The sequence below is a fragment of the Mycteria americana genome, chromosome 8 (genome assembly GCF_035582795.1).
Source record: "Mycteria americana isolate JAX WOST 10 ecotype Jacksonville Zoo and Gardens chromosome 8, USCA_MyAme_1.0, whole genome shotgun sequence".
In the NCBI taxonomy this organism is placed as follows: domain Eukaryota; kingdom Metazoa; phylum Chordata; class Aves; order Ciconiiformes; family Ciconiidae; genus Mycteria; species Mycteria americana.
In genome coordinates, this window is record NC_134372.1 from 29,896,241 (window position 1) to 29,909,685 (window position 13,445).

At 35.7% G+C, this 13,445-nt stretch overlaps 1 protein-coding gene across 4 annotated transcripts in view; it reads right to left on the reverse strand.

Annotated features, from left to right (window-relative positions):
* Positions 1–13,445, reverse strand: part of NFATC3 (nuclear factor of activated T cells 3) — a 76,854-nt gene that overhangs the window by 20,063 nt on the left and 43,346 nt on the right. For 2 of the 4 annotated variants that reach the window (XM_075510578.1, XM_075510577.1), the window contains exons 4-10: positions 10,293–10,492; positions 8,905–9,077; positions 7,949–8,089; positions 5,527–5,582; positions 4,760–4,886; positions 2,634–2,873; positions 1,821–1,910 (exon numbers count right to left, since the gene is read on the reverse strand). In XM_075510578.1, the coding sequence (XP_075366693.1) occupies positions 1,821–1,910; positions 2,634–2,873; positions 4,760–4,886; positions 5,527–5,582; positions 7,949–8,089; positions 8,905–9,077; positions 10,293–10,492 (1,027 nt within the window). Of the gene's footprint in view, positions 1–1,820; positions 2,874–4,759; positions 4,887–5,526; positions 5,583–7,948; positions 8,090–8,904; positions 9,078–10,292; positions 10,493–13,445 lie in introns of all 4 variants that reach the window. The other 2 variants (XM_075510576.1, XM_075510575.1) reach the window with 1 other exon arrangement.

A 13,445-nucleotide genomic window follows, 5' to 3' on the forward strand; every position in this document is an offset into this window, starting at 1 on the left:
AGCAAGCATTATTTTAAAAAATAATTTAATAAAGCTGTGGCCATTTGACTCATATGTATATTGATTATACTTCTCTAAACTATTAGCAAGTGGCCACACTTAAAGTGTGGCTCTTGCAGCTTTTCCTGCAACTCGATGTCTTTGTCAGCACAGAAACAACTTGGTAATTTCACTGTGTTAAGCAATGGAAATGGTTTCTAAAAGCAACTAATATTTGCGATATAGGGGAAAAAAATTTGCTTTCTTTTTACTGTACATTCATTTTAATTTCCGAACAAGTATAAACAAACTGCCAAGATGCTCATAAATGCTAAACACTTCTGCTTATATTGTGAAAAGTTTAACTACAGTATTTAGTGGTATTTTATTTATTTCTACATCTTTTTTGTGGGTGTGGAGGGAAGAATGATGAGAAAAAGGTAGGTTCTAACATGACACTTCTTGAAACATTGGATTTCTTTCTCACTCCTCTTATACAGAAGTAGAAAATGCTATTTTTTTTGTTGCGTTCTGTTTCATAAAGCGTTGCTTTTCTCCCCTCAGCGTGTCCTTGATACAATCAGTCTCTTCCTTCCTTTCTAAATAAAGTTAAATTGATTGAAAAACAGTGTTTCTAAAAAGAGAGCTTTGTTTAATTAGCATGGCCATTTAACTGAAAGCCCAACTATATTATCTGTTTCTCTCATTTTCTTCCTAGTATGCTGTGTCTTTAAAGGCATTCCTTAGTAAATTTTCTTACTACTGACTGGAGGTAACAATAGCAAAGCTCCATTTATGCAAGGAACGGGGACTGATGTGGACATTTAACAGATGGCCTACACTTAAGTCTTTACGCTACTGCTGATGCAATTAAGTAATTACTAGGGATTATTTAAAAACCAACCAAACAAAAAACCCAAGAAAAAACCCCAAACCACCAAAAAACCCGTAACAGTTAAGGCTATTGTAAAAAAGAGATACTAGTAAGATTGCCATCATCAATACCAAACACCTTTTCCACATCTTTTAAGGCCAGGCCTTCTGTTCTTCCAGTCTTATTAACATGACATGTTCTTTAAATTGCTTTGCATCTATGCCTGAAATAGTCTGACGTTTAGGATCTGATATCCCTTTCTTTTCGGTTGGTTGGACAAGTTTTGTAAATTAACACTGTGCAAGTATTAAGTAGAGAACTTTATAGCCTGCTTATGTTTATTTAACGTAAACACGAGAATGTCCTTGTTCTGTTTACGTTAAACAAGTGAACTTCTCAGAGGTAACCAGAGTGGTAAGAAGAAAGCAAACGACTACTGTGAGCAGAGGTGCTGAATGATGACAGTATATCTACAGAATGTCTGTGAAGAGACTAAGACAGTGCCAAAACGCATATGATATATTTTCAAAAAACTAGCCTGCCCTTCAAAACTGGGACAATTCCAAGAAACAAGACTCCAAACTACATTTATGCAACTTAGATATATTATTATGGCTTTCACTGAAACATATCAACAAGACAATCAGAAAAGGCTTCAAATTAATTCCTTCTGTATAAGGTGTCAATGTGTAGGAGTTAATCCTCAAGCCCTGTTTTATGACAAAAACAAAGCCTATGGGCAAATTAGACTAATGTACTTGAACTGTATAACAACAAATTTACAGCTGATATAATTAGTTTTAAATAAGTTGTTGCTTTGGACACAAAAATACAACTCCATTTTGATGATACAAATTTACTTCTGTGAAGGGGAGTGTGTTCTAAACAAAACAAAACAACCCTCCCACACCCACTTTGTAGTTTAATGTAGATTATGTCCCATTACTAAAATATTATATCCACTTACCATCATCTAGTGTGATGTCTTGTAGTCCTATTGTTTGAAAATTCAATTCTCGATCTTCAGGTTCTGGTTTAATGTTAATAGCTGCCCCATCTGGTGAAAATGGAGATGAATCGCATACGGTATGGTGTACTAGGGACGATGCTGCATTAAGACCTCCCAGTGCTGGACTGTGTGCTTGAGGGGAGTGCTGTCCTGAATGACTTACAGTGGTTGGCGGGGGAGATGAAGCAGGTCCTGAGCTAGGAGACTGATAAGGCATAGGTTGTAGCTGGGGAGAAGAAGGTCCAGACAGCGGTGAATGGACCAAAGGGTGGGAAGCAGTTGGGGATGGGGATGAAGCGGATGCTGGATTTGTAGAATGGTAGGGGACTTGCTGCAGCTGGGGAGAAGACTGCCCAAGGGACCGACTCATTGCAGAAGGGATGGAGCCCTGCCCAGCACTTGGGCAGTGGTATCCCATCGATGGTAGGTGAGAAGATGACTGTCCTGAATGAGCTGGGTGTGCTAGCGGGTGCCCTGCTGTACTTGATGTCGACACAGAACCTGGATTTGAAGAATGAAACTGCATTGGTGGTAGAGCTTGGCAGCTAAGATTTATCAAATGAGGTACAGCTGTGTCTTGCTGAAATGAAATAGTATCAAATCCTTGGCTGGAGGCAGAGTTCATAGGAAGACCAGACTGTCCATTGTATACATCGTTAGACTGCATAGGCTGGTAAGAAGGCCTCACAGGAGGTGCTGATGTTACCTGAAAAGACTGAACCACAGCGGGAGGCAAAACATGACATTCTTCACTTGGACTAAGGTTTCTACCTTGCATATGTGGCAGGTGGGATACTGCTGAGGTGACCATTGCTGTGTATGGTGGTTGAACTGGGCACACAAGGCTCCTGGGTGATGTAGACAGTAAATTGTCATGTGGATGCCCTTGCTCTGGTGAAGGCAATTGAGTTCGGATAGAATGCAGGCCCTGGACGTTGCCTGTGTGAGGCAGGGCCAAAGATGGAACAGCAGACAAATCCACCTCATCTCTGTGCTCTTGCTTCATTATAACTAGAAAAAGTAAAACACTGTATTACAATTCCAACCCATTTGTATCCTGTGATAAATACACACTAATTGCTGTTTAACAGCCACAACAGTATTGTTAATGTCCTTGCTCTATTTTCCCTTCTTTTGCTCTGCTTTCTTTTTTTTTTTTTACTTTATGCCTGCTATATTAACCCTTGAAAGCCAGAAGAACTCTCCTAGCATTTATTCAAAGGCAGTTATCTTCCCTTCTAAAATACCCTCCTATGCAATGAATGTCTTTCAAAATGACATTTGCAACCCAGCCAGAGAAAGTCCAGTACATCTAAAGGATACAGCTCAGCGGGGGGCGGGGGGGAGCTGCTGCTGGGCTCCACTGAAAATAGGCAGACAAGAGTTCAGTATCAGGCACTATGAAAAGGGGAATGAACTTTTTAGCTGGCTTCAAACTTTCCTTGGCCTCTGATCAAGATGACAGCTGAGCTTTGGCAACACAGTTAAACTAGTTTGAGCAGTGCATGTTGTTTTAATTACAGCAGCTCTTTCAGCATATCCCCGATTTCAATGATGGCAACAATTGTTCTTATAATACAGAGAGTTACAAATTGACACACTTTCAGTTACAGGATTTTTTTTTTTTTTTAAAGCTACTGGTAGGCTCATGAAAAGATAGTGATTTTAAGTACAAATAGGAGAAAAATGCTAACACTTTTAACTGCTCAGTTACTACTTTATACAATACACTGTTAAAGAAACTATAGATAAAATGGATTTTAAAACATTTGTGCAATAACAAGCTGCAGTTTTAATTAAACTTGCTTCTTATTAAGCAGTAAGTGTCATTAATTCATTTCACCATTTAAATAATTTAAATATGGATTTCTGAAACAAAAATATAGTTTGTGTCTTGTAACTATCTTAGGAGCTGATATTCTTAAGAATGGTTGAAAAATACCACATAAATCTGATAACACAATTAATGTATACTCAGTATACCAAATACCTAGGTAACATTGCTTAAATTCCACATGAAGGTATGAAGTAGGTAATTTTAGAGCACAAGTGAGCAAAACTTATTTTAAATAGTGTAAACTAATGGTAGTTGGCTTTGTCAGCATACACATTAGCTTTAAGAAGTTTATATTAATATAACCATATTAATATAAAGTCAGATATGGATATATATTAATATCCATATCCGACTTGAAAGACTCCTTCAAACACCTGACTTCAAGTCCTCCAAACAGTACTAAAGGGTCTAGTGCCATCACTGGTACCTTGTGAATTCTGACTACTCTAAATGGGTATGAATTTCTTACCAGTAAAGAAAGTAAGTGGCAGGCAGAGGAGCAGGTATTGCATATCTAGTAATAACCACTTCCTCATACCAAGTGGAAGGGATTAAGATGTTTTAACTACATGTACAGTTAACAAGGTACAGTTTTAGCTTCTGGCTAAATTACAATCTATTTTCTCTCAATATGCTGCAATGCGTTGCGGGGGGGAGTGGGATATTTTTTTTATCTTCCTTGTATGTAAATCTGGGGTTTTTTTGACATTGGGGCAGGGGGGGAGAATGTGTAAAACCTGTTCTTCTATGATCTCACTATCCTCCATGCCATCACTACAGTTATTTAGAAGAGCAGGTTCTGAGATTCACCATCAAAGAAAAGTAGAATGCAACTTATTCTGTAAAATGTGTAATGACGAAATACCTGGCTGTAATCATAGCACTGTAGCTTATTACTCCAAATTTCAGCTTTTTATTTAGACAAGCTTAAGTAAGTTGTTTTACAGACAATTCAAAGCTAGTCTTACATAGCTGTCAAAGGGACAAGACTGTCTGAATTACTTTCAAATGCCTACTTTAAAAAATAAAATAAAATGCAACTTTATTTTTTATTTAATACCTGGTGTATAAGTAAAACGTTGAGACTGGCTTTTTTTCCTCTTGCCATTGCAGAGATAAAACTGCACCTGAACTGCAGCTGTAATGGTTTTGTTATGGTATGGAGGAACTTCAAGTATGATGTTTGCCTATATGAAAGTTGAAACAAAAAAGTTTTACATATCAAATGCAAATGAAACTGCTCTTAATTACAGAAAAACTAAAACACTTACTGCAAAACTAAAACAAACTGATATTTTGAAATTGGTGAACTTCAAGTTTATGCATATTACATAGTAAAACAGTACTATAAGCAAACATTTATTTGGAGACCTTTTTTTTCTTCTTTTAAACACAAGTGTTTGGAAGGTAATGCTTTTAATTAAATAGACACATCATCTAAAGGATGCTTTGTTTATCTGCCAGAGCATAAAAAAACTCTAGCAGTCAAAGAATTACATTTTGGACCATTGAGCTTTTAAGAAAAATTTTAATGCACTGGAAATTATTTGTCATCTTAGCAAAATTATCTTCTGTTTTCTTTTTTTTCAATTTTCAATTTCTTTTTCATTGCTTTCACAAGCATACCATTTCCAGTTCCTTCAAAGCATCATCTTAATGGCTACTTTATAGTATTAAGCCAATTTAGAAGTCTCCAGTTGTCTGTCTGAATCAGCCAATGATCTGCTTACTTTACTAAATGAAGTATAAATTTCAGAACAACAGTGAAGATGTCTACTTTCTCATTTTAAAACAGAAAGCTTTCTAAAGTAAGAAAAATTCTCTCACCCCTTGACACTTTTCCCTAATTATTTTCCCTTCTACCTCCCACTGAGGTCGTCCATCTGTTGAGAGAAATTTACAAATAATTCAAGCAAAATGCATTTTCTAAAACACTTAAATACTTAATCTTAAGAATACTTAAATACTTAATACAAAACTGCATTTATTTTCAGTCATAAAGAGGCCATTCATCTGACAGATGTATTGTAAACAAAGTGTAAATTACAGAGATGCTTTAGGAGTTTCAGCACTACAGACATTGTCTGTAAGTTGATTGTTGTGCAGGATTCTGCATTGTAACAGAACCTGCTGATTACGTAGTTAGATTTAATTCCAAAGGAGGCAGTGCATACTCTAAGTGTACAGAGGGATTTCCCCCCCATTTTTCAAAAGCAAAAATGCTTTTGAAAGGTAGTTAAGTTACTACCAACACTTGTGATTATTCAAACAAACATGCTGATGACTCAACCTATAAGTCACCATGCAAGACACAGATAACACATGCCGTATCTTCATGCACATACCCACAGGTTATACATTTAAAACAGACACCCTCCCCGGAACCAAAAGACCCCTTTAGTTCAAATACCAGCCAAGTTGTCTGTGTTGTGAGGGAATTAAATCACCTTGGTGAACCTCTCTCTGCTCTGACCTAGCAAAACCCATTATGCTTAATCTAGCACTCAGTTCTCTCTGTTATTGGGTTTTGTGCAGGTTATCAGGGAACCTATTGTCTAGCAGCAGTACCTCTTTAAAAAGCGTTCAAGTTGTGTGTCAAAATACTTTATTACATAAAACCCCCACTTATGTTGTATTTGCTAATTTAAAAAAAACCCAACTCTTTCACTTAAATATTTAAGGAAATAAGAAGACATAGAAGAATTGGACTTGGTTGCAAACTTTTATTCTTAATGATTTACTGTTGCTACTGGTTTCCCAAAAGTTCAAATTAGGTATTCAAGTCACAGCAATGATAATTTAAGTAAGTTGTTCAAATTTTATGCTCTCTATATTTAAGGGACAATCAGGGAAGAAAAGGAACTCTATGTATTAAGACAGTCCTAAATTTTCAACCTTTTTTATGCATTTTGTCTAAATAAGAAATATTAAGATCAAGATGTAGATCCAGAAGAGCTACAGAACCAGGAAGCAATGCTGAGTAACTGAACACCTCTGAGTATGTATGTATCTGAGAGTGTGTGTGTATGAGCACCTGTGTATAATACCAAACAAAAGCAAAGAAAACTTGCAAAACATTCATTATATCTGGTTGAAGTAAACAAAAATGAAAAGTATTTCAAGTATTTGATACGGGTTTTTTTGAGTTAAATTCTCTATTTATGGAGTTGCATCATTATGAAAGTGATAGAAGAGAGGAAGAAAGAAGTTTTAGAAATATTCATCCAAAATCTGGAAGTTTCTTGCTTACTTTGAGATTCTCTTTCCTATATATTAGACTGAAAAATTTAATCAACTACCCTCCCAGAGAATAATTTGTTTCATTTCATGAAATCAGTAGGAAGCAGTTAAACTTTTCTACAGATTTCACTGCATGAAGGAAACACTATGTCTTTAGTATACTTTAACTGAAATGCATGCCTGCAAGATAATTTTTAACTCTACTTTGCTAATATACAAGTGTCAGCCTGCTGCAGTTCTCATCCATGACTAAGCATTGCCTAGAAGGCTGAACTTGGATTCTAGAGAATGAGAATCATGTCATACAACTGACTGGACCGTTTCCGATTTCTTGGCAATTAAATACTTGACCGGCTTGTCAAGCACACAAATGTTTAATACATGTACAAAAGGTTGCTGTTGTTCATACCACTGCTTATTGCCAGTATTTTACCTACACGCACACTTGCCTGTTTAGAGATGCAAATTAGGCATAGACACAGCTGAAGCATACACTGCACACCAAATCTGAGCCAGGTCTTGAGACTTTTAAAAAAATGCATCCCTTAAGAGTAACTTCTATGGAAAATCTTATGTAAATATATGGAAAAAAAGTCAGTAGTGTTTTCTAACTAATATTTATCTCATTAGCTTAGGAGTAAGTCAGTTCCTATCCAATGATTAAATCGTATGTAACATGACATAATGCCAAATCGTACATTTCCATTAGTTCCCATTTTCATTTTTTTATAATAAGAAAGAGAAAATACATGGTATGATCTGTTAACAGCATCTTTCAAAAACACACAATTCAAAGTTTGTTAGCCTGTAATTGTCTTCCTGAATCAGAAGTACTATTTCATTAATTGCCAACCAGTATATAGATCAGTGCCCAAACTGAAGTTTCAGACTACTACTTGTGACTTAACTTTTTTTTTTTTTTTCTTTTTAAAACATCCTTACTTCCTAAAATCAAGATCAGGTAGTGTTTTTGGTTTTGTTTTCAAGAATAAAGTAAGACAGTATTTACCTTGTCCTTTTTCAAAAAATATAATTTTGGATTCTGGAAGAAAATTGGATCCTGTCACCACCATTTCATGGCCTCCATTTACTGAGCAACTATTGATGCTGAACTTCTCAATCTGAGGAAGCTCTTGAGCAGATCGCTGAGCTTTAAAAAAAAAAAAAAATCAAGCAAAAAATTATTATTCACAATTTTAATCATAGTGATCGATCATAGTGATTAATCATAGCAAATCATAATTCTTTTATGATCCTAACTTGAAGAATCAGGGGTGAAACTGAAATGGCTATCTATTTATATATAAATTGTATTTGTGTGTGATTTATCTTTGGTTTTAAAATTATGTTGAAATTATATAATTATAGAAAAGAAGCACCAAGAAGCCGTGAATCCCAACAGTCTCTATTGTTACAGCAAATGCAATTTTTCATTTAGGAATAGGAATATTGGTTTAAAAATTACTTTAGTATTTTATAGACAAAATGAATTCTAAGAGAAATTCAGATTAAGGTCATGTTTTGATTCCTTAGTGCCAGCATTTAGCAAATGAACTCTCTAGAAGTTTAGCTGTTCATTAGATAATACTGTATAAAGACAAGTAATGGTATAGACTCTTGTAAATGAAATGGTATTAGCTCTTCCTGAAATGAGTACTTATTTTTACTGGCATAGCACCTGCTGCTGCTCATATACAGGAACTACTGAAGCTGCTAGCTGTATGACTGCAGTATTAGGTTTAAACCCTAAAACATTGTTTTTCCTCCAAACCTTCAGGCTGCCACTTGGCAAAGTACCATGTTTAAAAAAAGACATATTAAGTTTTGGTAATTTAGCTCTTTACACGCAATGCTTTTTACACACACTTAAATATAATTCTGACAACAAATATTGTCAGAATGACAATACTACTGACACATGCAGAAAACATGAGTATAAATTATGTATAGTTAAAGCAATCTTACAGCATTCAACAGGTATGGAAGCAGTCTGCAGAGATAAGACTTTTCCACTAGGTTGTGGGATGTGAACACGAAACACAAGTCGCACTCTGGTATTCTTTCTTCCAATATCTGTCTCTCCTTTACGGAGCTCTATATCTGAATTGCGAAGTTTCAAAATACCAGCACAATCGATACTGGAGATAGGTGAGGATGGATGGATCAGAAGAGAAATGGAAGAAAATGAATCAAACTATTGCCAAAGTATACTCTGTAAGCCTTTCTTTCATTAAAGAATGAAGAGCGTTCTATTTTTCCCCCATGTTACGCTATTTTAAATGTTATTTTAATTGTCTGAGATTAAAAGATCTGCTAGTGTCAAAAATGGCAGCAAGTACTCTGTTGAAACATTTTGTCTTGTAAATGTCTAACTGCAGCTTTTTTGAACCTTTAAAAGATTATGTGTTATTGCACATTGTTTAACCTTTGAAGTAAGTTATTTAACATAGTAAACATCGTTCATTTACAAGGAGCAAGATACCTATATTTAGCTCTGCCTTAGGAAGGACTAGAGAATGACAAAAGTGTGACCATCAAATCCCAGCTACCATTCCACATAGTTATTGATTATTCATACAAGACACACGTACTTTAATCAAGTAACACATATACACAAACTTGTGAGGAGCGTTATCTTGCACATCACCATGGGTTCACAGCATTCAACGGAACTAGCATGAAGTCTGCAACTAGGAAAATTTAAGCTGACTTCAGAAGTCTACATAAATAAATGTGCTACATACATAAATAATTGTGCTTTATTCTGTTCACTGACCCTCCAGCTAGAACAGAGCAGTTTAATTGTTGCTATAACTAACCATTAAACTATTATTTAGCACATTCTATCTGACAAGACCTGAAAAGTCAGAATAACGCAACTGCTAAAAAGAAAAAAATAATCAAAACAAGGAAAAGGCCTACCAAGATACCAGAAGTTAAATCACCACATTCAATCAAGAAACAAACAACTAAACTGTATGACTGTATTTTTATAGAAAAAAAGTCTTATGTCTTCGTAAAAATAAAAGAAAAACTCTACTGGCCAGTAGCCCACATGCAATTCTACAAATGTGGAGTCATATATATGTATGGATTGTATGGGGAAGCATAATCCCAGAAGCACTCATCTATCTCCCCGTCAATCTTATGAGCTTCCCTCTGTCTCTACTCCTTTACTTCTGACTACCTAAACACTGGCATGTTTAAAGAGATGTGTCTATCTTAATCGTGAGCCATATTTGTGGAAAATAAGCTATTCTACAAGATTTTTCTTTCACCTTTGCACAAAAGAAAAAAAAACAAAACAAGACAGACACATAGCAACTAAACAGCCAATTTATGCTGTGATGTACCTGGCTGACATATTATTTTCAGGAAGCAGTGGTATTTCCAAAACTTTTGTGCTGGCAATTATTATCTCTTGACTAGCTGTTGCAACTGTTTTTCCAGTGATTCGGTGCACCTGGTAGAACGCATGAGGTCTTAAGTAGCGATCATCTGCTGTTCCGATGAACATCTGTAGGTTTACTGGCTTTTCGCTGTAGCCCAGGAGCTGATGAAAAAGATGATGTAATATTAAAATATGAGTTGATTTTTACTGCATTTGTGTGTGCATAACAAATACACAACTAGTACAAAGACTTAAGAGTCAGAGAGTAGTATTTAATTATAAAGTTATTTAATCTCTTCAGAAATCAGAAAACTGAGTAGAGATATCTGTCCTGCAATACAAGTATCATAACAACATTTACCAGAAACAAATGGATATCAGAATATCTTCATTACTTTTGAATCTCTCAAAGAGATAAGAAACATTTTATCCACAGAATTTCTACATCAAGCTATGCTATGTTATAGGTGTGTTTCTGATATTGTTTTTAATCAAAGCCAAATTATCAATTTTACTAAGATACATTAGTTTCTAGAAATACTAAAAATATTTTAAAGTTTAGTTTTTCTACTGTGGAATGCAATAGTGAGTTTTATTAAACTTAAGAGGTTTTGTGAATGCAAATGTACATGTTAGGACAAAGAAAATGTAATTCATAGCTGGAAAATCAAGTATGGTTTATTTTTGGCACAGAAAATGTTTTAAAAAACAAAATTTGATAAATGTTAATTCATGTGTCTTTCCTTTTCTTAAATATAAGACTAACCACCAATGTACTCAGTTGTCATAAAACCACCTGTTGCTTGAGCTAACAGTAGTAATTCTAGGCACAAAACACTTTGAAACACATCGGGGGGGACGGGGGGGGGGGGGGACGGGGACGGACCAAACCAAAACAACCCTCTAAAAGAAAAAGCTAATTTTATGATAGTACATTGGTAACATATTATCCAGAAGATTTAAGGAAACAAATTTAACCAACAGTAACGTGCAAGTTTCCTTTAGCCACTGCAATTTTAAATCCAACGCCTATAAAATGTCTTATAAATCCATGAAGTTTACTTCACCTTCCTGCAATTGGCAGATTTGATGCACACTTCAAGTTATATAATTTCTAAAAAACAATGCAGCAAATTTACATTTCATTGACTTCTACATCAACTTCTGTTCAAACCGGAAGGAGGGCCAGACAGTCATTCTTTAAATGTGGTTTTGTCATGTCAATATTTTTGTCTCTAGGAAGAGTTATTTGGTCATACAACAATATTATCCAAGCTCTTTACAGAACCAAAACTTAAAAACCAAACCAACCCATGTCAATTTAACCTACTTACAAGAGTAATTTAACACCAGTAGTCAGCAGTACAAAAAACCAAAGCACACCCAGAAATCAGAAGCACCACTGTAGATTCTTTGTATCTTGATGCACTACTATTGGCAGTAAATTTTATGTACACCAAATGAATGCCTGTTTTCTATATTCAAGTTATGGCTATGACAGCACCTACCAGTCTTGTCACTTTTATTAGCGCTTTCTCAATCAAGAACAGAAATTTGGTTTGTGACAGAAGTCTGGAACTTTCAAGAGCCATTCTCAAAGCTTTCAGCCTTACATGAATGCTTTTGTCCAAGATGTAATACTTAATAATTAATCCATCTAGACACAACAGCGTGGTCATATTTCTTTTCCATTAATTCTAGCTTGTGTCTTTCCTATTTGCCCAATGAGGTTAAATGTGATCGAGAAGCAGAACAGCCAAAATCTAGACCACCTCAGACAAATAAAACTGAGCTTACTCAAATAAACCCAGAACAACAACTGAGGCTTGTTCTTCACCTCTTCGTATCCAGCACACAATCTAAAATAATTCCCGAGACATGCTGCAGATGAAAATCTACAGACAAGCTACAGTATATAACTGTTATTGAGCAACAACATACATATCTTGAGCAGCTGACTCAAAAGCTCAATAGATCGAATATGTTATTTGTTACAATCGCAGCATTATGAGATTGCTCTCAGGGAAAATGCCCACTCTACTTTTTTTTTTTTTAAGTGAATGGAGAGGAAAGAAAGGCAACAGTTCAGAATTAGTGCTTCTATTGCTTTTCTGGGCTGGGAGATCTCTAAATGATTACTGCAGTAGGGAGACTGTGCTGCTTTTCATGGCCGTAGACAAAGAATTCTGAATTCTGTTGTCGTCAAATCTCCTTGTACCTTTCTTGGGAGATGTACAACATCTCCCAGCTGTCATGCCTTTAAAAGGCCAGTCCAGTTCAACTTTTACCATAAAACATAGACTACATTTGTACTGCACTGTACATAGACTACAAATGAGGTTGCGCTAAAGCAGACTGGTTTCTGTCCTTAAACTCAATAAATTTTCATCTGTTTCCCCACCTGATTCCAGCTACCATCGAGAATTCATGCATGCACAGGCAAGCAGAACAAACCGACTTAGTAACATTAAATCAAAAAGTCACATCTCATGGGTTTAACAATCCTTACCCCTTCAGACCCTCATTATAATGAAAGAAAAATAGCGGCCGCAAAAAGCCAAGCAATCTTTAAAAGTCATGGCAGCTTTTATCAAATACCATGTCTTGTCCTATAATTGACATGTTTCCAACTGGTTTCTTACATGATCTCATTTATTTGCATTTTTATATGTATGTCTATTATTTACAGGCTTTTGTTCTGTCAAATATGTAAAATCTTTTTGTTCTCCCTGAAGTTCTCAGTACAAACAGAGATAAATGCAGCAAAAAAACCCCAACAAACCAACCCAAACCCCTCAGCCGTTGAGTGGAGACAGCCTAGATTATCAGAGTTGCTTCCCATGTAAAGAAATGTGATATTCAAGAATTTCCAGGTGTTACAGTGGGGACAAAGAACCTCCTGTGACCATCAGTGTACTAACAGGCGTCTCTCCCTTCATCTGTCAGAAGTCACCTGTAAACTACGGGAACACAACCGGACCACCACAAACTTTACTCTTAGTTATTGTTGTGTTGATAGTGGAGCACAGGGACTCTTACATCAATGAAATACATAAACACATAAGTTCCTTTTTATACTCGATGCAGGACTCCAACATCTTTCCAAAAGACTTTT